The sequence below is a fragment of the Sus scrofa genome, chromosome 11 (assembly GCF_054392235.1).
Source record: "Sus scrofa isolate SSC_HxYL_T2T_F1_AM1 chromosome 11, Sscrofa_HxYL_maternal_Yorkshire_Landrace_v2.0, whole genome shotgun sequence".
NCBI lineage: Eukaryota > Metazoa > Chordata > Mammalia > Artiodactyla > Suidae > Sus > Sus scrofa.
The window spans coordinates 83,241,466-83,266,830 of NC_139393.1; the positions used below are offsets into that span (position 1 = coordinate 83,241,466).

At 45.1% G+C, this 25,365-nt stretch overlaps 1 protein-coding gene across 9 annotated transcripts in view; it reads left to right on the plus strand.

Moving 5' to 3' along the window:
* Positions 1–25,365, plus strand: part of MYO16 (myosin XVI) — a 539,824-nt gene that overhangs the window by 273,412 nt on the left and 241,047 nt on the right. For all 9 annotated transcript variants that reach the window (XR_014819944.1, XR_014819945.1, XM_084982290.1 and 6 more), the window contains 3 exons: positions 5,703–5,808; positions 11,892–12,009; positions 23,343–23,490. Coding sequence is in view for 7 of the 9 variants with exons in the window: in XM_084982290.1 (XP_084838416.1) it covers positions 5,703–5,808; positions 11,892–12,009; positions 23,343–23,490 (372 nt within the window). In the remaining 2 variants the exon portion in view is untranslated. The remainder of the gene's footprint in view (positions 1–5,702; positions 5,809–11,891; positions 12,010–23,342; positions 23,491–25,365) is intronic.

The window sequence follows — 25,365 nt, forward strand, 5'->3', positions numbered from 1 at the left end:
TGAAGATTTGCAGCGGAGAGCCAGTGTCTTGCTTTCAAACTTACAAAAAGCAAGAGGCAAGTACCACTCTTCTCTGAAATAAGGTGCTGAACACAATATCAGGTACCACCCTGAAGATGTGGTTGTTTCCTCTGCTTCTAGGCATTTGCTTTTGCTTCTCGAAATCTAATGCTGATATTATCTCCTGAAAATCAAGATGCTGAGGAGATATAATTAACATTGGAGCGGGAGTTCCCGTTGTGGCGCAGAGGAAACAAATCCGACTAGAAACCACGAGGTTTCGGGTTCGATCCCTGGCCTCCCTCGGTAGGTTAAGGATCCGGTGTTGCCGTGAGCTGTGGTGTAGGTCTCAGTCACGGCTCAGATCTGGCATTGCTGTGGCTGTGGCGTAGGCCGGCAGCTGTAGCTCTGATTCAACTCCTAGCCTGGGAACCTCCATATGCTGCGGGGGTGGCCCTAAAAAGACAAACAAACAAACAAAAAAACGTTGGAGCAGAAATTCTTTGCATTAAAGAAGAAGTGCACCTGGAGTTCCTGCTGTGGTGAACCGGTGCTGGCGGTGTCTCTGCAGTGCCGGGACACAGGTTTGATCCCTGCCTAGCACAGTGGGTTAAAGGAGCCAGTGTTGCCGCAGCTTGCAGTGTAGGTCGAAGCTGCAGCTGCGATTCAATCCCTGGACCTGGACCTTCATATGCTGCGGGATAACAAGAGGGGGAGAAAAAGAAGTGAGTGTACCTAAGAACTAGGGGTGAAATATGATTATAGAAATATTGAAGTATTAACATAAGATCTGCCTCGAGACTTATGTTTTGTATCAGGCCACACCTCCACAAGAGGAAGAACCTTGGGCTCTGCATCGTTGTTATCAGTCACAAGGGTGGAAAACTGAACGTGTAAATAAAGCATCGCCCGACTGGAGTCCACGTGAGATAAAAGGCAGAAGCCTGGAAAGAACGAGGAACATTTACGTATTTAAACACGCACTTCTTTACAGACTCGTTCCATCGTTAATTTCGTCTAAGATTCCATGGAGGGTTAGACAGATGGTTGCAAGCTTTAGGGCGCTGGTTTTCAAACAGCACACAAGTAGTTTTCATACCCGTCCTGAAGTGTCCCCTGGGGTGGGAGAGGCACTGGGCTGGTGGGGGTGAGGGGCCCAGGCATTCTTTTTTTTTTTTTTTTAGGTCCACACTCATGGTGTATGGAAGTTCTCAGGCTAGGGATCAAATGGCAGCTACAGCTGCCGGCCTCCGCCACAGCCACAGCAACACCAGATCTGAGCTGAGTCTGCAACCTACACCACAGCTCTTGGCAACGCCGGACCCTTAACCCACTGATCGAAGCCAGGGATCGAACCTGCATCCTTTTGGTTCCCAGTCGGGTTCATGACCCCTGAGTCACAGTGGTTATTCCCGGCGCAGGCACTCTTGAATCAAACTCTGTTTTTATCCGCTGTCTCTACTGGGTTTCCTGGTCTACCTTAGACAAAAAGGGACGCCCTCTTTAAAAACTGTGAGGAGGTGGGGAGTGTGTAAGGTCCTGACCATACTGATGCCAGGGTTTATTGAGAACTTACTCGGTCCCGGAGCTTCCACTTGGTGCTTTCGTGGGCTTTTCGTGGGCTATCTTGTCCATGGCCTTCGCCAGCCTACGGGAGAGTTTTATACTTGATTATGAGTCTTGCCGTTTTTAGGGATCCAGTGCTGAGCATTAGAAGGGCGGGGTCATGCGTCCAGGGTCTCAGGACTAGGAAATGGTTAGTGTCTGGGATGCGAGGCCAGTGGCCTGGGGTCTGAGCCTGAGTGAAGCAAACCCACACTTAGCCAAACTCCAGAGCGTGGCTCGCCAGCGTCGCTGACCTCAGGCTCTCAGAGGACCCCAGCCTCCCTAAAAGGATGGTCGCAGATCCGTGGACTTAACCAAATTCTCACTGAATCCACTTAGTTCCCGTCAAAGACTTTGCTCCTTCGCCAAGCGGGGAGGAGCCAGGGGCCCGCATCCTGTGGGAAATGCCCTGTCTGGAGTCACTGGGTCTAGAAAGTTCTCTCCCTGAAGAAACCTGCTTGCCTTTGTTTAGCTCAGCGATGTCTCCACATACCTGCTCGTGGAATTACGTGTCAATGGTCTGATGACAAATACTCCTTTGGGATGTTTTTAAAAGCTCACAAGGCCATAGACCCACCACTTATTCTGGAAAAAAAGGGTTTCTTCATTCAAGTTTGAAGAAATGAAGAGCCCATCTGTGGTCACAAGGATGTAGCCGTCTCTTCTTTCAGGACCTGGGTTGGTCTGTAACTTCATCTCCTTGATTTTCCTGCCTCAGATAAGGCTTCCTGCACTTACACTAACACATTAAAATGAGTAAATTTAGAATTCAACAAAATACATTGCTTTAGAAATTGTTTATCGGGAGTTCCCATTGTGGCGCAGAGGTAATGCACTTGACTGGTATCCATGAGGATGCGGGTTCGATCCCTGGCCTTGCTCAGTGGGTTAAGGATCCGGCGTTGCCGTGAGCTGTGGTGTTGGCTGCAGAAGCGGCTCAGATCCCGTATTGCTGTAGCTGTGGTGTAGGCCAGCGGCTGCAGCTCTGATTTGACCCCTAGCCTGGGAACTTCCATGTGCTGCGGGTGCAGCCCTGAAAAGCAAATATATATGTATATATATATATATATTTATTGAGTGTCTATTGTATCCCATAGCATTTACAAAGGAAAATGTTAAATTTGGGGAATGGATGGCTTACACAGGACCAGGCCGGGATATTTTAAATTTGGCTTTCCAATTTTATTTCTCATTTTGTTCTTAATTATGGGCTCCAGTAGCCCACTAGGCTTCATTGTGAGGCATAGTTCTGGATAACTTTTAGATCTGTGTCCTGGACTGCAACTGGCGGTGTGAAGCACACTCTTATCTAGCCTACCTTTCATTTTCTGAAGCCCTAGATAGATGCTTTTAATTAATTGCATGAGCATGTGTGACAAATATCCATTATCCCAACAGTTTGCCGAGCAAACCTAAATTAATATTATGCGCTGACCATACAACGAACTTGTGAAATAAGCAAACAGAATTTGCCCTTGCCCTGCGCTGATTTAGCAGACGAGGATGTTGACATAATCGTCGCATTTTGTGTGGGTCCCGTCACCAGCCCACATGTTTGGTCAGTTTCTGGTTTAATTGTAGACTTGAGTTTTTAGAGCAAGGAATGTTTTTGGACCATGTTGAACTGGGATTTTTTTTTTTTAAGGTATAGTTGATTTGCAGTGTTGTGCCAGAGCCCGCTGTGCAGCAAGGTGACCCAGTCATATATCTGTGTAATTCCCTTGCTCTTGGTCCCTCCCAAGAGACTGGATAGAGTTCCCTGTGCTGCACAGCAGGGCCTCACTGCTTATCCATTCTAAGTGTAATGGAACTGGGGTTTTGGTTTTACCTTGAAGTCCTATGAAGCTGAGCCTATCAAATCCATTTGTTTTCCTTAATTTCCTTATACTTTTTTACACAAATTTAAGGGCAGCTCAGTGGTCATGGGGGATTTTGTGGGATGGCTGAAAGGCATGCGGTTTTGAGCTAGCTGAGGGAGTTGATCGTTTTCCCTGCATGTGGGAGGCCATGGTGGAGACAGGAAAGAGGGACCAGCATAAGCTCCTTTGGTCCCCCCACCCTCGGGTGGCCTCTGTGTCTCTCTCTGCAAGACCGCAGACCCAGCCCTTTTCCCGCGTGCTCCGTGGATGCTCGGGAAGTGCTGGTTGCCTGTGTAATGTTGGCTACGCTCTGCCTTCCCTGCTGCCTCTTCCCCGGGAAGGAACACGATTCCTGCCTCATCCGCAATCCTCCTTGGTTTCTTCCAAGAGCCGACCTTTCCTTTCATCCACCGGTGCATGGCCAGCCGTGCCCCTGGCTCCTTACTTATCTTTATGCCTTATTTCTGCACCTACTGTTTACTTGAGCTCATCCCCAGGCGATGGCATAGGAAGCCTTTTTACTCCAAAGCCTGATGGACTCCAGCACAGAGTAGTGGAGTCAGGAGGTTTCAATAGAAGGAAGAAGCGATATTTGAAAAAAGGAAAATAGTATTTTCGAGATTGATCCCTGAGTGTATGCAAGAAAAATCTTTTTAATAAACAAGATGCAGACTTTCTGTTGTTGCTCAGCGAGTTAAGAACCCAACAAGTATCCATGAGGATTCAGGTTCTCTATCTGGCCTCACTCAGTGGGTTGAAGATCCGGCATTGCCATGAGCTGCGGTGCAGGTTGCAGATGTGGCCTGGATCTGGCGTTACTGTGGCTGTGGTGTAGGCCAGCAGCTGCAGCTCCGATCGGACCCCTTCCTAGCCCAGGAGCTTCCATATGCCGCAGGTGCAGCCGTAAAAAGAAAAACAAACAAACAAACAAAAAAAATTGGAGACATCAGACTATGTTGCTGGTAATACAATGTTGTAACACAAAGGTAATTGTAGGCAGATTTCCATCATGAAAGATCTAGATGTTTCTGCTGTGAAATTACAAGGTTAAAAGGAAAGGCCTCTGGACCAGAAAAGGAGCGCTTTGTCTTGGGAAGGTCACTGTCACCTGCTCCCAGGAGGCTGCCAAGGTGGTTGCTGTAAAAGCAGTTACAGTGTTGGGTTGGCACAGATGAGGCAAATGGAAGCTTAGCAGCTTGAGACGTGAATCACAGAATGAGGTGTCAGTTTCTCTTCTGGCAGATACCCTTTAATCAAATTCATTAGAACAAATGTTCAAGGGAGAAACCTGAAAAAAATCCTAGTAAAAGAGCTTTGTATGTATTTTCAACGTTTGGGGATCAGATGCGCAAAGATTGTTTGTATGCGTATTCCCTCTGGATGCAGTGAAACTTTATCTCAGCCGGCTTTGGTATGGTAATTATTGTATTTGGAATGGTATATTAACCCTATATTGCCTAGTCTCAGGCAGAGAACATAATTATTATTTAGAGAAATTCGGTCAGTTATGAAATATGCCTGGAAAGTAGCCCACCCGTTGTCATTTTACGGAGCAAATTTGGCTGGTGCTTGTTCCTAGATTGACGGCCGATGGAAAAGGTGAAAGGTCAAAACTGACAGCCGCCTCCAGAGGAATCAGGGCCGTTTTAGGATCCGCCGAGCACCGGCAGGTCACACCTCGTGCTCCCAGCTGCGTGTTAGGAGCTGTGTGCTTGAGGATCATTTGGAAAAAAAGAGAAGGAAAACTCACGAGGACGTAATGACTTTGCCAAGGAAGGTGTCCTGTCTGTCCTGAAGACTCGGAAAGATTTAACCATGGCTGAGCCCTGTGGCTCACCACACACGCTTCCCCGCCCTGCAGAGCGGAGGACACGTGCGCCACGGGCATCTTGCTTTTCAGCCTAAGACTTTCTGCTACACGGTGCGGCTCTACTCTGTGAGATACTGGGCAGGAGACATTGCATCACATACGTGCCTAGTTCTAAACACACACACTTACCTGTTGTATACACAGAGTAGTATAACGCAGAGAGTCCAGCAAATATATACTCTGTATATGATAGAGTGCATGTTTGCTCAATATTTTGGATGAGCGAAGCAACAGCAAGAGTGACCTGATGCCAAAATCTCCTTCAAAGGCGTCAGGCCATTTCCTCAGCTTCCTTGTGTCTGAGAATTCTCTCCGGTCATTTAATTTTTTTTTACCACCTTCTCCTTTTTTTTTTTTTTTTCTTGTAGTGGAGAGAGAGGCTCTGGAAAGTCTGAAGCCAGCAAACAGATAATGACACACCTCACCCGGAGGTCTGGCTCCAGCAGGACTCCATTCGATTCCAAACTTAAACACGTGAGTCTCTTGCTTGGGTTGGAGACGATGGTGAGGCAAGGAAAATGTGATTTACAAACAAGCTGGGATCTTGAGAGGCCACAGGTTTACCCATACGTTGGTCAAAGTTTGTGGAAGTAAAAAGAAGAAAGCTTGAGCCCTGTCACAGATGAATGCGGTTCAAGTGAAGGTTGATTTTATGCTATTTATTGAAAAATGTTGTGGACATCCTCGTTCTGTATTTGCTCAGGATAGTTGGATTGAAAATATGTAAGAGAATTCGAGTTTATTGTTGACAGAGAAAGTGACACTGGTGTGTAGCTAGAAAACAGTTGGGGGGATTGGCCGCTTTGGTGGGGGATTGTTGAGAGCTGATTGTGAAATTCCACTGCATGTAGAAGAATCAATCATGGTAAACCTGCATGGCATTGATGGGCAACTCATAAGGCTCGAACCCCCAAACTGGCATTGTGTGACACATAAGCTTGTATCAGCTTAAGGCGTACGACACAGTGACCTGATAAATGTACATACCGCACAAGGATCACGGCCACGGGCCCCGTTGACATCGTCACCACACTTAGTTACAGATTTTTTTCTTTCCTCTTGTGGTTAGAACATTTACGATGTAGTCTCTTAGCAACGTCCAAGTGTGCAATGCACAATTATTAACTCTAGGCACCACCCCATGCCTCACCTCGCCAGGACTTCTTTATTTTATAACTGGAAGTTTGTATCGGTTGACGTCACCCAAATTATGGCACATTTTTCAACAACGTGCAGTAACACTTGCTTTTGTTTGAAGACACCTTATCCCACCAGGTCGCTGACCTGAAACACTATCAGCGTTCAGTGGGGAACCACAAAGGCCTGTTAGCAGCTCGGGGAAAGGCCAAATTCCACACGCTGAAAAACTCAGACGTTTTGCTCAGGAGCTACCTGCAAGTGGATTGATTCTCTTGTTTGCACGCAGTTCTAGCAAGTTCTGCCAGCAGGGCTAACAAACCCAGCAGATTAGAAGGAGAAACTCTCTTTTCCATTTTTCTCCTGATGAAGACTGTGTGATAAATCAGTCCTACGATGCACCGAGGGCATCCTATGTGTTCACAAATGGCTTTAATCCATAAGCATTGATTAAGCTCAAGCTCTCTATTGGGCAGTGCGTACTTCTACAGCACGGATCAAAGTCATTTAACATTTCGGGTCAACGTGGGAGAAGTCGCATCCCCTCTTTGTCCAGAGATTGTAATATAGTGACCAATAACACTTAAGGATTAGAGAATCGATAAGGTGACGCGGTTGACAAATAGACTCAGGTTACTTAGTCAAAAACCCGTGTATTGTCTTATTTGTAATAACAAGAAACAAGTGTCTCTATGTAAAGTATAGAGCAAAACGCTCATCTATTAAAGTAGTCCTTTGAGAAAAGAGCAGGCTGTGTAATTTCTAAAACGCCTTCTAGATCACCTTCCGTAGATGGGTTTTGCATTTTAGCGTAAGTGAATATATTCTAAGCTGCCTTTTGGGGGATAAGACAGATACAACTCTTCCAAATCAGTGACCATCTGGGGGCCAGTATTAGGTTGTCAAGGAGGAGTTCAAGTAACACTGTTTCTATTTCATGCGTCCGCTTCATTCATTCCTCCTGGCAAATCCAGGGTGTCGTAAATGAGGGCTTTCCAGCTTCAGATTTGAGGATGGCTTAAACTTCACGGCAGTTCTGCTTTGGGAGGTTTCCCTTTAAGTTCTCATCCACACGCATGCATTCAGTGGCTAAGACATTCTCGAAAATTTAGCCAGCTACTGCTTTAAAAAATTCCCCCTTTTTTTTTTGCACAGCATCTAAGTGTATTTGTGGTAAAAAAAAAAATACAAGCATTGGAAAAATTGACTGCAAATCTTTGTAATATCACAAGGGTTCAGGGCAATTATGTGTATTTAAGAGATGGGCCAGGACTTGCCACATGAAAGAACAATTGTATTTCAGAGACGAGTAGAAAAGAACGCCCTTGAGGTGGAGACCTCCATGGGCCAAGGCTGTAAAAAAAGTCAGCACAAGGTAGGAAGAGCTCTGGGAGGTGGGGAGAAGCAAGTGGCTGAGGTAGATGGTGCGACACCCTCACGGAGTACCACTCAGCATGCAGGCGCAGGGTGCTGCCACATGCAGCCCGGCTCGCAGCAGACAGACACCTGTGCCTTCCACTGAGAGGCCCTGGTTGAGTCTCGACCCAATAATTGCAGCCCAGATCTTAACTCTAGTGAGAGACAAAGTCATCGATGGTTTTCCCATCAGCAGTTGCCCGGGAATGAACGAGGCAGGGCTAGAGGAGCAGGACCCGCTGGCATAGGCTTCAGCACACCTGGCAGAGAGGCCGGGGCCTGGAGGACGTCTTCCCTGTGACTTATGTCAGTGGCATAATGAAAGATTTATGCCTGAAAGGTGATGAGCGGGGGTGTGGGCTGCACAGTCGCAAACTGCAGGGCTCTGGGAGGAAGCTGGCCGTGGACCGGTGCCATGCTGTCCTGGAGAGCTGCCCTCCCCACGAAGGGGCTGCAGACCGAGAAAGAAGGACATGGCCTGGTGTCCGCAGGTGAGCTCCAGAGATGGCTTGTGGCACTTTGATGCAGGTACCACACATTTTGTTAAGGGACACAGGGCTGTCGCCTTTCTGGATTTTCACCTTGTACTTCAAGGATCCTGTCTTAAAGGTCCACATGGGTTTACTTCCTGCCTCTGAGATGGGCCTTAGTGTGAGCTTTTCACCTTGGGCGGATGGGTTTGAATCCTGTCTCTGCATCCCTTTTTCGGCACCATCTCAAAACAGCTGAGATCAGTAAAGGCGGCTGCTATTTCTGGTCCCTGTATTTGAATTTACAGTTCTGGTAGCTGGGACTTTCCGTGGCAGTAGGTTTATTGGAACATCAAAGTCATGTTTTGGGAAAAAACAAAAAAACAACAAAAAAAACCCACAATTGCCTGGAACTTTTCGCTAATCCTGGCCCAGATGAGTTTAACTTTAAAACATATTCAATTCCATTTCAGCTGCTTAAATAAACATTTCTTGAGCAACTGCTTTCCCAGTGCACAGTGGTGGGGTCAGCTTGATTAAAGCCATGGATTTTTTTTATTCGAGAGGCTATGAGTTTTTGCTTGGAGAAAATAAAGTAGATTAACTACTTCCAGACTAATAGTGTCTAACTTTTAGTGGCAGAACTATGATAATTTTATGGAAAACATTACAATATAAATAGAAACAAAGCATGCCAATAAAATGTGAATCAGTAAACACCGAGGACATGTGTGCTTGCTTCACTTTGCCTATATTTTTTAATTTAAATGTTATTACTGCCCACCATTCTATTTTGTTTTGAAGTCACACTGAGGAGTGGAACGGGACTGGTGGCACTTTTTCGGTGTCTTTGTGGACATTTGTTTGGTGCCACCTATTGGCTGAGTGGCTGATTAAAGATAAAAAACCCTCATTTCACTTTTAGCGGTGTTTTAAATCTTGAATTATGGTCCAGCAGTGCGCAATGAAAGAATGCCACACATTTATATTTTGTTCAGTGGTTTTAGCTTTCTGTTACTTTGCTGCTTGTCTGTCTGTATTGTTCTTATGATACAGTGGTTAAGCACACCAGTTTTGCAAGAGATTGCTAAGGTTTCAAACCCCAGTCCACGCTTTATAAGCTCTGAACCTTTGGGAATTTACTTAATCTGTTAATTTCCTTTTCTAGAAAATGGAGACACTAGTAGTGAGAATTAGAAGAAGTTATGTGTATATATGTATGCACGTACACATACATACATACATATATTTGTGTGCATATGGTTACATACAATGTACATATAACTTCACATGTATATCATATGTAACATATATGTGTATGTATAGATCTATCTGTATACATGCAGTTCCTGGCACATAATAAGCACAACAGAAATGCTTTCCACCATCATTAACAAAAGCAAAAGTCACACTTATTATTTGCTGAGTGCTTACTGGGTGCCAAGCACCAAACTGAGCTCTTCACATAACCTGCCGCGTATCACCACTGAAAAGGTCATTCTGTTTAGAATAAAGGAAGTGGGATTTGGAAATTTATGAAACTTGCTCAATGTTATGTAATTGTCACCAGCAGAGCTGGCATGTGGGGACGTCTCACTTCAAAGCACACGCACTGGTGGAGTCCCCATGGTGGCTCAGCGGCGACGGCCCTGACCAGTATCCGTGAGGAGGTGGCTTCGATCCCTGGCCTTTCTCAGTGGGTTGGGGATCCTGCGTGGCTGTGAGCTGTGGTGTAAGTCGCAGACATGGCTCAGATCCTGAGTTTCTGTGAGCTGTGGTGTAGGCTGCTGTAGCTCCAGGTGGACCCCTAGCGTGGGAACTTCCATATGCCGCTGCTGCAGGTGCGGCCCTAAAAAGCAAAAAAAAAAAAGCAATGTATTGAACCACTACCGTGTACTTCCTATTTGGCACATGTCATTAATTATCTTTTATATTCCTTTTATATTATAATAATAAATATACTATCAGATACAATACCAACACAACTAGAAGCCAAAGTGTTTTAAAATTTTCATTCTATTTCCTTTTTATGAATGTTTAAAGTTGTTTAATGTAATATTATAAAGGTTTAAATGTGATCGAATCACACTATTAATTTTGCTGTATAGTTATTTCATATTGATTTGTTGGAAAAGAAGCAAAAAATAGGAGCTTCATAAATACTATTTCAAATTATTTCTCAGAGACATTTCTGCCATTACTGCTATCATGATCATTGAAGAAGATTATTATAAAGAGACATAAATTATAGGGTTTCTATAGCGATTCAATGCTTCTTTCTAAAAGTTCAGACTTCAAAAAAACAGACGTTTCAATGTATTTCACGGTTACCACGTTTAGCACTTTGATTTGTGATTAGAATCCAAGTATTGTTTTATAATCTTTCAAAGTATAAAATACTTCCAAGTGAATTGAATGCCTTAGTATAGAAGTATCCAGAAAGTTAAAAATAAGCAGCAAAGTTTTTTTTTAATTTAGAATAAAATTCTCAAAAAATACCATCATCAGAGATTATAAAACACCACCCACTCTATCAATAGAGTATAGTTGTGCCCCCTTGTGGCTGACCTAGAAACTGCATTTAGCATGTCAGTACTTTAAAAGATGCAGAAAAAGACCTTTGAACCTTCCAGGTTTTCATACGTTTTGGAGAATTGCTTGGTCATCATCATTATCACAGGCACAGCCAATGGGGGGGAAGAAATGACATTTGCTCTAGAGTCAATTTTTAGGGAAATATTTCAGGAAAGAATTTCAGATGCCAGGGTTGATCTGAACAGCTGTATTAACAGCATTTTAAAGCCGCCAGCGCCCATTTCTGAAAGAGCACTTGGCGATAGAACACACTGGGTCAGACAGCTTCATCTAGAATTCGCAGTCCTGCTTCTACGGGGAGACTGTAGGCTGGAGCAAACACGGGGTGCGGGAGGCTTACTTAGGGGCTCAGGGTGGAAAGGAGTAAATACAGGGTCAAAAGAAGGTTGTAGATGAAGGCATTATTTTTAAAGAAATTCTGACTGTTGCTTATATTAACTCTCCCTCTTCCCAAGCCACAGAAGCACTTCTACTGTTCTGATCAAGTTAGAAAAACGAGGTAGCATGTGCTGATTGTGTGTGTGTGTGGGTATCTGAGTGTGTATATGTGAGTGACCACGGGTGTATGTGAGTATGAGTGTGCATGCGTGTGAGTGTGTATCTGAGTGTGTGTGCGTGCACTGTGTGTATCTGAGTGTGTGCGTGCACGCGTGTGAAGAGAACGCCCTTCCCCACTTGCCCGGGGAGGAAGCGATGGGAGGGAGCCGTGTGCTCTGTGTAGCGGTATTTATCAGTATCTTGTTACCATGAGCTGCCCTTCGAGAGGGAGGATGCTAGCCGTTTGCCACGGAGGAAAGCGTGACCTTGAGAATCCACTGTCACCTTGACCGGACAATAGGGAGCCTCTTCGCTGGGGGGCTGTTCTTGCCTCTTTGATATTGTTGCCCGATTTTATTTAAACAAATGAGTAGCTCAGTACATGTTTCATTTTTGCTACAGGTCATGGGCATCTTAGAAGCCTTCGGACATGCCAAGACCACCCTCAATGACCTGTCCAGCTGCTTCATCAAGTACGTGGAACTACAGTTCTGCGAGAAGAAAAAACACCTCGCTGGAGGTAAGTGTAAGATTAACGAGGGCAGCTCTCGGGAGCTGCCAGAAGAGGGCAGAGAAAACCCAAGCACAGGGATGCAGACCCCGGGACCCATGTGCATGTGTGTGTGTGCACGTGTGTGTGTGTGTGTTTCAGTGTGAACACCCAGGGTGTCAGGTTATGATTTTTTAAATTACTGTGAATTGAAAAACATTCGGAAAAGGAAGGCGAACCTTGCAAGACAGTATTTGCGTCAACTGTGTAACGTGAAACCAAACCAAAAAATAGCTGAAAGGCATCACACTTGCTGAACATAGAAACAAATTCAAATACTCAAAATGAAGGGTGCCTCGAGCATGTGATTTCTTCATATGCACACACTGAAATCTATTTTAACTAAAACGGAATCTATATCTTTAAAGCGACTGACTTAAAACAAATCAAAATATCGGCATGATCAGCCAACTAAACCCAAACGGAACTGTTTCTTGTTTGAGTTAAATATTTAATGTGCACTTTCTGAAAACCCCTTATTTGAAATTCAACTAATTTAGAATTCAGTTAGGATTTCATATCTTGCAAATCAAATTGAATTATCCATGCAAATTAATAACATGAATACAGTTGTAGATAGAATGCCTGAATCTACTTGGAGGAGGTCAAGTATTTTAAAAACTTACAACAGCTGTCAGCACACAGCCGATTACTCATTGTAATGATCTTTCAAAGAGATCAATTTTATTTGGCATTTCAGGTTACCTTTGGGAAACAAAAGTCACTTTGAACCATAATTTAGAAACAAATAACCTATATTTGGCAGTAAGTGTATGTCAAAATCGCATTGTTACTAGATAAAAAAAAATGCATAGAAGGAGTAAGAAAATTTAGCTTTATTTTATTTAATCAATTAATGAATTTTATGGTTGCACCTGTGGCATATGGACGTTCCCGGGCTAGGGGTTAAATCAAAGCTGCATCTGCAGCCTGCGCCGCAGCCATGGCAACACCATCCAAGCTGCATCTTTGACCTATGCTGCAACATGTGGCAATGCCGATCCTTAACCCCCTGAGTGAGGCCAGGGATCAAACCCGCATCCTCATGGACACAGTGTCAGGTTCTTAACCTGCTGAGCTACAACAGGAACTCCCAAAAGATCATTTTAGATGTTGAAGTTAGAGCCTGAAACTCTGCAGTAGGAAAGTTTGGGTTTGTTTTTAATCTATGGCTGAGAGCTCTCTTTGAAGGTCTGCCACTGCAGGAAAACCTCAGAGGAGAAATGCCTTGAGCCTCTAACTCTGGTTTCACCCCTTCGTTTGTAAGGCCCCGCTCTGAACATCCTTCCAAGGGAAGGCCTGGCCACTTCAGCTATGAGCGTGATTCCCCCCGGAGCGTTCAGACACCGGTGATGGGGCCGTAGAGGCGGGGGGCTTAGGAAGTGCCAGAGGCTGTGCGCTCCAGCCCTGCTACTCCTGGCCAACCCCAAAGCCCACTCCGTGTAACCTGGAGCTGGTTAGACATTCCGTCTCCCAGGCCCCCCTGCAGACCCCGGGGTTGGGGCTCTTTACAAGGTTTCCTGGCCATTCGGACCAACACTGAAGTTTGAGAGGGGTGGTCCTAGCCCCACCCGAGGGAGGCCGGACCTTAGGGATTCTGCACAATCGCTTGGAAGGAGGCCCAGCTGGTCCCTGGGTCGGTATTCTCTTTACGGAGGGAAGATACAGTCCGTGGCTTCTGCCAGTGTCGGTCATTAGTGATGCCATTTACCTTTCCTTCTGGAGAGCGTGTACCCTCTGCTCCTCTGGAACACGCTGACTTAGAAAATAATTATACGCTATATGAAACCAGAAGTGGAACGCTTACACGCGGAGCCTTCTGCTAACCAGCAGGCTATTAGCAGGAATGCCAGCACCACAGACCCACAAATACCTGTCACGCGGCTTCCGCAGGCTGCTTACAGTGACAGAGCGACAGTAAATATTCCTACGGATGAACCCGAGGCGCTTCCAGACCCTGACATGCCCTCTGGATCATTAAAGAGCTGTGAGCATCGATTCCGTGTACGTTCAGCCTTGCACGTAAAAGCTTAATCTCTTGGGAGCACAGGTCGGTGATCCAGGCTTCCACGGGGGGCGGGGGCGCCCCCCCCACTTTCCGCCTTGTTCTTCTGCTCCTTCTGCTCCACATTAACGCCCTGGGTTCAGTTCCTACTGAGGTGTGTTTGCTAGCCTTCCACCGTGTCCTTAGAATCTGGCAAAGTGATTCTGAGGTGGTTTTCACGTGCTTTTGTTTTGTTGTTTTTTGGTATTGGTTGTTTTGTTTCTTACTTTGAGTATAAAACAATTACTAACAAACATATAAAGTCAGGGCTGGTTGAGACCACATTAGAAGGCGTGTGATGCCTAGAACAGGCTTGGCTGGAACATCTGGAGAGGGCGGCCCAGGGGTTCCACCCTCTGTTGGGTATTTCAGAGGGAGAACGAGGAATGGGCTCAGAGAATGTTTATCAGGAGAGTGAAGGTTCAAGTGCGTGTCTTCAGAGTGAGCAGAAGGAGCTAAAGACATTGACCCTGCAAAGCAGAGACTCAGGGGAGATAAGAGAAGTGTCCGCAGACACTCGCTCCCACAGAGAAAGGAGCCTGAGAACAAGGATGCATTCTTTGTGCTGCAAGGAATTGGTGGATGATCCAGGAAGGAGCAGGCTTCCCTTCATGCCAAGGACACCCCCTCGGACCTCCTCCTGGTCGCGGCGCGTGTTCCCGTCTTCTCTCACGTTTCAGCAGGATGCAAGAGCAGACACAGCGTGCGAAAGTAGCCTGACCTGGGGCAGGACACGAGGGAACATCCTGTGGACCCGCCTCCTGCCCCACGTCCTCTAGGTCCCAACATGCAGGACTTGGAGTTCCTGCGCCGGTGCAAAGAGATCAGTGGCGTCTCTGCAGCACCAGGACGCAGGCTCGATCCCCAGCCCCGCACAGTGGGTGAAGGGATCTGGTGGGGCCACAGCTGCAGCAGAGTTTGTAGCTGTGGCTCAGATCTGACCCCTGGCCTGGGAATTCCACGTGCCATGGGAGAGCCAAATAAGGGGGGAAAAAATGCAGCCCTCTGTTAACGCTGATGGGACCCTCCCATGGTGAGCAGAGTGACTGGAGAGCACTGGTGCTGGCAGCAGAGAAGAACAGAGTCCGTATGAGAAGCCGTAGAGTGTATTAATTCCCCGGGGGCTGCTGTAACAAAGCACCCCAAACGGGGGTAGGGGGCTTGAAACATCAGAAACCTACATCCACCTCAGTTCTGAGAGTCCCGAACTGAGATGCGCAGAGCCAGGCCCGCTCGGATATCTCTCGGGAAGATTTCTCTTCTGTGGGTTGAAGAAAAAGGGACATCTATTGTGCGTGTTTTCATTTTTCAAAATTATTTTCAGTCTAAGGAAAAGCGTCATCATTACTTCCCAGAACAGACACTGAATACTTCACGGAGCCACCAGTTGATGGGACACTGTTGAGTGACTGCATCACCTATAGATTCCTTCCCAAGGAAAGCAAAAGAGGCGTTCATTTAAATTAGATTCCTTCCCAAGGAAAGCAAAAGAGGCGTTCATTTAAATTAGATTCCTTCCCAAGGAAAGCAAAAGAGGCGTTCATTTAAATTACTTTACACAGTTTGAAAGAGAATGACGTCATTCAAATCAGTCCCATGTGCGATCCTTCTGACTTTTTTGACATTTTATTGGGGTATAGTTGCCTTAGAAAGTTGTCTTTGTTTCAGGTGTACAGTGAAGTCACTCAGTTACACATGTGTACGTATCCATCCCTTTTCTGATTCTTTTCCTGTACACGGTACGGAGTAGATTTCCCCGTGCTGCACAGTAGAACTTGTTGTTTATCTATTTTATATACAGTGGTGTGTATGTGTTAATCCCAGCCTCCTAATTTATCCCTCTCCCACCATGGTAACCATAAATTTGATTTTCAAATCTGTGACTTTGTTTCTGTTTTGGGAATAAGTTCTTTTGTATCATTTTTTATTACTTTCCACATATTAGTGATCGCCTATGATGTTTGTCTGACGTACTTCACTCAGTGTGATCATTTCTAGGTCCATCCATGTTGCTGCAAATGGCATTGTTTCATTCTTTTTTATGGCTGAGTAATATTCCATTGTGTATATGTACCATATCTTCTTTATCCATTCCTCTGATGAAAGCCTCCTGAAGTTTGTATTCATTAAAATAGTTAATTAAATAGTAATCAGATTGGAGAGCGGTTTTTACACCTCCAATTCGGTAAACTGTGTGTGGGTTATAGGTTGATTGTATGCTTTCTGGTAGTCTAGGTTTCCTTACATTATCAATGCAGGAAGCAGTTATAATGATTTTATTGTACAGAGACTGCTGGCTTACTACTTTTAAGGTTGATGGATGCTGTGTGGTTCCTTTATTGATACTATTGCTTATACTTTCATCATTTAATACCAGAGCCTTAATCAGAGATGCAACCACAAAGTAGAATATAAACAAGTCTCACTTTTATGAAACATCAGCTCCAGAAAAGTAAGGATTGTTTCTTATTCTGAAGAAATTTTACTTAATACATAACCCTCTAACCTTGGCTCTCAGCCCAGGGTTTTCTCCCATCTGATTACTTATTTAATAGTATAAACTTTCTGGGTTCCCTAAGCCCCTCTTCCCAAGGGGCCGCCTTCATGCCAACTCTGTGGTCTCTGGCTCATGCCTCCCGTCCCTTGTTTCTCCTCCAGAACTTGTTAAAATCTGGAAGTAGTCCTCTCCGTCTGGCTGTTGTCTGTGTCTCCCCTCAGGATATAAATTTGTTGACGGAAGATAGCTTGTCTGTCCCATGTTTTGTTGGCAGGTATTAAGCATCTGCTGGGTTATTGACCCAGAGGCAAGGCACTGGGGACGAATGGTAACGTGAAGCATTAGCTCAGTTCAGGGAGAGAGTTGTATCAAGGCTTCACAGATTCATTCCTGCCAGCCAAGAACACCTGCTGCTGAGAGTGTGAAATAGATAAGGAAGTTATTAATATTCAACTCTGGTTGTTGTTATTACTTAGAGCCAGTTCTCTTGATAATTAGAGCTTGTGTGCTAAGGATGGAACCATCACCGACCTCCCGAGTGTGGAGGTGGGCAGAGCGCAGATGGGCTGAAGGGTCTCCAAAGGTAATGGGACCCAGGACCCACCTGTGGGACCTGAAATGTATGGGAGTTCCCATTGTGGCTCAGTGGGTTCAGGATCCAGCGTTGTCTCATTGAGGATGTAGGTTAGACTCCTAACCTTGCTCAGTGGGTTAAGGATCCGGCGTTGCCCTGAGCTGTGGTATAGGCTGCAGATGTGGCTCAGACCTGGCATTGCTGTGGCTCTGGTGTAGGCCCCCAGCTGTAGCTCTGATTCAGCCCCCAGCCCGGGAACTTTCATATACTGCAGATGTGGCCCTACAAAAGAAAAAAAAAATTTACTAATGATCAGAGACATTCCCCAATACATATGCTACTTGGGAGACTGAAACCTTAGAATGAACCCTTTGTCTTTCATGTTTTTTAAATTTGATTTCAAATAGACAAGCCAGAAGATAATGATGTCATCCTTAACTATCCTTAGTGTCCTTATACTCTCAACTGGACATTCCTTTAAAGTTTCAGAGTGCTCTAACTGTATCTCCTTTAAAGAACAGCATCTTTTAGTGCAAACAGCCTGGGCTTTGGAGAGAAGCCAGTTGGGTTTAAATGTGAAAAGGTCTCTAATAGGGTGTTCATGAGGCAATGTTTGAAAAGCCCCTAGCAGAGTGCCTGGAACACAGCAGGTGCTTCAAAAGGTGGGCTCTTCCCCTTGGAGTCCGCAGAAAGCCCGGGACCTTTGTTTCTTTCTGGCCCCATTTACAGAGGGGAAAGGACGTTAAGAGGGATGTGGCAGTTCTGGTGTCAGATTCAGGACCGGGACCCTGCTTTGGCCTCCTAGTTGAGGCACTGTCCCTGTACCACTCCCGGCGTTAAGGATCCTGGATAATGAAGACAAGAGAAGTGCCTGGGGGCAAAAGGGACACCGTTGGCTGTGCGGATTGGTCACTGGGATGCTCTTGGTGATTGCTGATGGATGGCGTGATGGGGATTTCTGGGAAGAGGTCCCGACTCGCTCTGTATCCATCACCACCTGGGCGGGCGGGGTGAGAGGGGTGCTGGGAGTTTCTGGACGTGCCTGGGAAGGGCACTGAGGGCAGGCACTTGTCCGTCTTGAAGGAAAGGGATTTTTTTTTTTTTCCTTCTTCTCCTTCCACCTTGAACAAAAATTGGTTCCCTCTGTAAAATACTTGCACTGTCCATGGTGTTATATGTAACTGGCAGACATGTATATTTCTGCAATCCCAAAACTTTTGGGGCCACTCACATTGATTTCTGGGAAGGTGGAAGGTCGCAAGTATATTTCCAGTCCAGAAGACTTCTGACATAAAGCATTTTTTAAAGCTTACACGTCTTGAGAAGTCAAGAATTCCAAGAATTCGTTAGGAAAAACCTTCCTTTTGTGCATGGAAACTGCAGGAATGTGTCTGAAACCTTTTTTCCTTCCAAACCCGGTACTTTCCTTCCCCTATTCCAGTCTCAGTTCAGACACCACAAAAAGCCCTGCATTTTATTGCCCCCTTTGGGGAGAATAGGAGAGTCTCCTGGAACTTTGAACTTCGGGGGTTGTTGTGTGTTTTCTTCCATCAAAAGCTCCTTCGAGACGTATTTTTTTAAGTCCTACTGCTACGAATTCTACTCATCCACAGCAATTTTATTCACTGCTGGAGGTGCGCGAACTAGGATGACTACTAATTACACTGTTTTTGAAAGATGAAAGGCATTGGAGCCGCTCTGTGATGTGGGAAGGGATTCGCTCGAAAGGCTGCTTTAAGTGAAGCAGGCATGAGGTCAGTCTCTTCCTCTGAGTGCAGCAGCATGATCTCCGAAGGTCACCCTCAGCCCTCCAATGTCACCTGATGGTTCTTTAGTTGATGGCCAGAAATAGGGACAACCATGACAGTTTAATTCCCACGTGTACAGATTTTTCAAAATATCCTCTCGAGCAGTTCATTACTTCAGGGTTAACGTTGTTTATCATAAATGGAAAAGTGTTCTCAGCATTTTGCTTAAGAAGGATAAAGAGGGGGAAAAATTAGTAATTAAGATCTCAACTTGAAATTCTCGCCTGAAGGGATATTTTTTTTTCTGAAGGGATATTTTGAAAGAGTCTTTCTTTAAAAAAAGATTTACTGATGTATAGTTGATGTACAATATCATGTTAGTTTCAGGTGTCCAGAAAAGTGATTCAGTTATACATATGTGTGTGTATATATATATTCTTTTCCATTATAGGTTATTAAAATATTCAGTATAGTTTCCTATGCTATATAGTAGGTCCTCGTTGTTTATATAGTTTATATACAGTATATTAATCTCAAACTCCTAATGTGGCACCTCTATTCCCTTTGGTGACCATAAACTTGTTTTTTATGTCTGTGGGTCCATTTCTGTTTTGTATATTCTTTATGCATTTATGATAGCCTTTCTAGAAGGTATCTAATGAGACAACATTTCTTAATAAGGTTTATTAATTTTGAGATTTTTTTTAAGCACTGATAATCATGCTGACTGGCTAAATCGACCACTTAAAAAATTTGCAGAAGCAAAGCACTGGAATAGCGTTCCATTTGCTCAAATAGATTCACTGTATGAAGCCAAAATTGAGAGACCTCACTTGTTTTTCTTTTAGAGGCTGGACTCTGGAGTAATTATCACCAGACTCATCACATGAGATGTTGTTTATAGTTCAAATGGAGGGGGGATATAACTCATTTGCCTTCGTAAAACTGCTGTCTTTTGATCCAAAAAAGTTATTGAGTGTGAAATCTTACTTCAGAAATGGAAAACTAGAGTGATTCACAGCTGCGTTGAATGTTCCAATACGTAACTGTTTACTGACCATTCGTAAAGATAAGAATAAACCTCAATTCAAAATAGAAAGAACAGTCCAGAAACAATAGAGTTTTCGGCATGTCAAATCTATAGCTGTAAGTTCTGATTAACACTTGCGGCGTGCCGGATACATAGCTGTAAGCTCTGAACTGCCAGTCTGATCTCGGAAGGAAAACCAGGATTTTGATTCCCACGCTGCATACTTTCATCGTTGTCCGTTTATGGTGAACAAAATTTCGACAGCATGTATTTGTGATGGGGCTGATGTTTGCTTTTGTAATGTTTAAAGGCAGAGGAGCAGAATAATGTGTATCAGGTATGGGCCCTGGTGGTACCGGTGAAATCACAGTAAACTAGGCAGGTGACTGGACACGCTTCACGTGGGCGCCTGTGGTTATAGACCCGCCCCTTGTCCAAGGTACCTGTGTCAGTATGGACCACTCCTCCACACACTATGCCTTCACGCCCTTTTGTGATGTCAGCGTCGGTCTTGAAACCTTCGTGGCATCCTCTGTGTTAAACTGTAGCCGCATAAGTTCACATCATATGTGCCTTTGCCATAGTCAGTTTCTTCCAGTGTTTTCAGCAGTGAGAGGCCATTGTCCATATCAGTGGCCTTACTGGTGCAGCCATAAAACCCGATCTGTTCGCTGGTGCCTATAACAGCACTTTATAATCAATATCACTGATATACACCAGAGCAATAAGTATTTGCCGATTTTGAGACGTTAAGAAAATTCTGAAACTGAAGTTGGTGCCTCGGTTATAGACAAGTCTTGATTCGGATTATATTTGTGCACAAAAGTGTATGTTGGGTCAGGAACAGGGTAAGAATGTCCCTCTCACACCTCTTTTCAAGATCATACTTGAAGCCCTAGCTAATGTAATAAGCAAAGGGAATAAAAATATGCCTACTGGGAAGGAAGAAATCAAGCTGTGTTGCTGACATGATCGTTGAAAGTCCCAAAGAAGTCATCATGAATGACAGTAACAACCACCAACTCCTGGGCTAACCAGTAATTATATAGCAAGGCTTCAAGCTCGTAAGTTGGGCGATCCCATCGTGGCTCAGAGGAAACAAATCTGAAGGGTAACCATGAGGATGCCGGTTCGCTTCCTGGCCTCACTCAGTGTGTTAAGGATCCCCCTTGCCATGAGCTGTGGTGTAGACTCTTCTCGGATCCCGAGTTGCTGTGGCTGTGGTGAAGGCTGGCAGCTGTAGCTTCGATTAGACCCCTAGCCTGGGAACCTCCATATGTTGCTGGTATGGCCCTAAATAAAAAGACAAAAAACAAGATATACGGTTATTATACAGAAGTCAGTTGCTTTCCTATATACCATCCATGAACAATTGAAATTTGAAATTAAAGACACAACAAAATTCCCATTAGCGCACACACACACAACTGACGTATAAATCTAGCCACACCTTTACAGGATCTCTTTAAGGAAACCTGCAAAATGCTGATGAAAGACATCAAAGAGGATGTAAATGGAGAGCTATTCAAGGCTTATAACACAGGAGGTTCAATACTGTGAAGATGTCACTTCTTTCCAACTTGATCCATAGATTCAACGCTCCCAGTAAAAATCCCTGGGTTGCCTTGTGGATACTGACAAAAAGTTCGTGCAGAGCATTAGAAGGTCCAAAAGAGTCGACATACCACTAAAAAAGAAGGGCAAAATTGGAGGACTGGCCCTACTCAACCTTGAGACTTATCGTAAAGCTGCAGTAATCAGGACAGTGTGGCAGTGATGCAAAAATAGACAAACTGACCAATGGGAGAGAGTAGAGAGCACAGCAATAGATCCCACACACATAGTTACTGATCATTGGCAAAGGAGCAAAGGCAATTCAGTGGAGAAAAGGTAGTCTTTTCATTAATTTTGCTGGAACGATTGGACAGCCGTATGCAAAAAATAAACAAATATAGGCACTAAGATCCCACTGAAGTAGCTCCGAATCGATCATCAATCTAAATGTAAAAACAAAACTATAAAATTTTAAAAGATAACATAGGAGAAATTTTAGTTGAGTGTGGGTTTGGCAATGACTTTTTGGATACAGTGGCCAAAGCACAGTCCATAAGACAAGTCATTGGTAAGCCAAATTTCATTAAAATTAAAAATTTCTGTTCTGTAAAAGACACAAAGAGAATGAAGGGATGGGCCATGAGAGAAAACATTCGCCAAAAAAGGCATATGTGATTAAAAAAACTGTTGTCTACGATATACAAAGAACTCTTAATTCTCAACAGTAAGAAAACAAACATTCCAATTTTGAAAATGGACAAAATGTCTGAACAGACCTCTCATTAAGGAAGACAGACAAATGGAAAATAAGCTCCACATTATGCATCGTCTAAGAAATGCGAATAAAAACAAGGATGGACCACCACTGCACACCTGCTAGAAGGGCTAAAATCCAAAACACTGACAACACCGAATGCTGGCGCGGATGTGGAGAAACAGGAACTCTGCTTTACTGCTGAGCCGAATGCAAAACGGCACAGCCACTTTGGAAGACAGCTCGGCAGTTTCTTCCAAAGCTGAGCACAGTCTTGCCACATGATCTGGGAACCACACTCCTTGGCATTTGCACAGGAGCTGAAAACTTCAGTTATGCATAATGTAGACACAAATGTTTGTAGCAGCTTTATTCCTGTTTGCAAAAAATATGGAAGCTGCTGAGACGTCTTTGTGTAGGTGAGTGGATAAACAAACTGCAGTACCTTCCTACAATGGAAGGGTATTCACTGACAAAAAATGAGCTACAGAGACAAACAAGCAACTTTAAATGCATATTTTTAAGGGAAAGAAGCCCGTCAGAAAAGAGGGCTGTGTGATTCCAACTCTGTGACTTTCAGGAAAAGGCAAAAAACTGTAGAGACAGTGAAAAGGTCACCCATCCATCGCCAGGGGTTAGAGGAGGGGTGCATAGGTGGGCCACTGATTTTTAGGGCCATGAAACTTTCCTCTGTGACACTGTCATGGTGGACACATGACATGCAAATGTTTTCCACCGGGTACAACTGGGCACCGCAAAGGGGGAACCCAGTAGAAATTAAGGACTTTAGTTAATCACAGTGTAGCAATGCTGGTTCCTGCATTGTAACAAATGTACCACACTAACGCCAGGTGTGGATAAGAGGGGAAACTGTGTGTGGCTGGGGAGAGGGTATGTTAGAACTCTCATACTTTCCACTGAAATTTTCGGGACCTAAAATATTTCTCTAAAAACAAAGTCTATCACTTTGTTTAACAAAATAAAAAGTCTGGCTTTGGAAAGAAGCTGCATGATTATCTCTTCGAACGAATATGCGTAGATAAGTGGAAATGAAACTGATGAAAATGCCGTTTAACGTGGTCCCTTTTCTTTTCTCAACCAGCCAGAATTTATACGTATATGCTAGAGAAATCCAGGCTGGTTTCACAGCCTCTTGGCCAGAGCAACTTCCTCATCTTCTACTTGCTGATGGATGGGTTATCGGCTGAGGAAAAGTACGGACTGCACCTTAATAATTTATGTGCCCATCGGTAAGTGGTGACCTATTTTCTGTCTGGTAGTTCTGCCTTCGCATCGTGGTTGCATTTTAGCAGAGTCTTAAACTTTCTTGCTTTTCGGAGAAGAAATGGTGACTTTTTAGGAGAATAATTGGTTTGCTGTTCGGTTGGAACCATCTATGTGACAGGGTTGTACAAGTTTTTGGAGGGTTGAGGTCAAGCTCTGTGTCTGTGTGTTAACTTATGTTTCTGTTTTCCTAGTGTTCAGATCAGAATTAGAATTAAGAATTAGTGCATATATGAGTTTTTGTATTCCTTTGGGGTATTTTGGATATAATATTAGTTGTGCATTCCTAATTTTTGGTAGTCTTTTGAAATAATAGGACATTACTATTTGAGCAATTTTTATTCATTAGTAACAGATGAGCTTACATACGGGCTTCAGATGAACAGTACAGGGAGTCCCCACTGTGGCACAGCAGGCGAAGGGTCTGGTGTGGCTCCAGCTGAGGAGTAGGTCACAGATGCGGCTCGGAATCCATCGCCGGCTTGCGAATTTCTGTATGCTGCAGGTGCGCCCGAAAAAGAAAGACCTATGACCAGTACACACAAACTGTGAGGCTGGTTTTCTGCACTGAGGCAGAAAGCACTTGTGTAATGAGGATGCCTTGATCACAGGACGCCCGTGGGGCTGGTGGGTCTCAAAGATGGTGAGCTGAGGACCGTCTTTGTAGAGGGTGAACGTTGGCTCCCTGTCTCATCCTGTGTGTCTGTGCCCGAGGACGGGTCCCCATCTGGGTAGGATGAGAAGGAACCCATAAGGAGAGTAACCCCCACTCAGAGGAGAAGAGGGTGAGAGAGGGGAGGGAGAGGGAGCTGGGTCCAAACACAGCAGCGAGTTCGTGGTCAAGGCGGGAGGAGCTAGACTCTGAAAGAGGTGGGGGTTGGCTTCAGGCATCTCTTGACTGTTTGTTCTTGGATTCGAGAAGAATGGTGCGAGTGTTTGCAATTTTATGAGAACTCTTCTGAGGAAGAGTAAAGGATGCTTGGGGAGGGGGGCATGGCCCCAGGACCAATCAGGCTGTTTGAGAGTTGAAGTGGAGAGTGAGGGGCAGTGAGGTGCAGAGGCCAAGGGCAAAGCTGGGCGAAGGGGGTTTCCGGGGGCGATGGGTCTCAGGGAGCTCAACCCTAGGCCTGTAGGGACGGGACAACCTCGGTGGGTGGCTGCCGCTGTGGGCGGGTGCGTGATGGGTGTGGCGCTGGGGAGGGATGGGTGGGCCGTGTTCTATTTTACTGTTACATTATGCACAACTCTCATCCAGTTTCTTTGAAAATATTACGTCCAACCGTCGAGACACCGTCTATCGTGTCAGGTTGGAGAGAAGCAGTGAGGAGGGTAAGGGGGCCTTATCAAAACCATGACTCTTTCCGAGGGAGCGTCACCCTCCCCTCAACAAAGAAATTCAGAAGAAAAAGAAAACACTAATATCACAGCAAGATAGCCCCCACAGGATGAAGAAACAGAAATTCTGAGCTACCGGAGCACTGGAAATGGCTTGTAGCCAGTCCTCTGGTTTCATCACGGAGGAGATGGAGCCCGAGCCGTGAAGAGCAGGTGGACCTATTGGACAGCAGCGGTTTGGAGGAAACCCACTGCTTGGAATTCACTTTCCGTTTTTCCTCCTTGACCATCTCTCCTGGGAGGAAGCCCACCAGGCTGGGAACCACTGAGAGGGTGTTCGGGCTTGGCTGTGAGGAAGAAAAATCTCGAATTCTGGCCTGCCTCATCTTCTCCACCCGCTGCAGCTCCAAGCCGTTCGCAGACCATTGGTTTAGAGGGGTGTGTGTGTGTGTGTGTGTGCGTGTGCACGCGCGTGTGTGCGTGTGTTTGGCATGGCGCACGCAGCG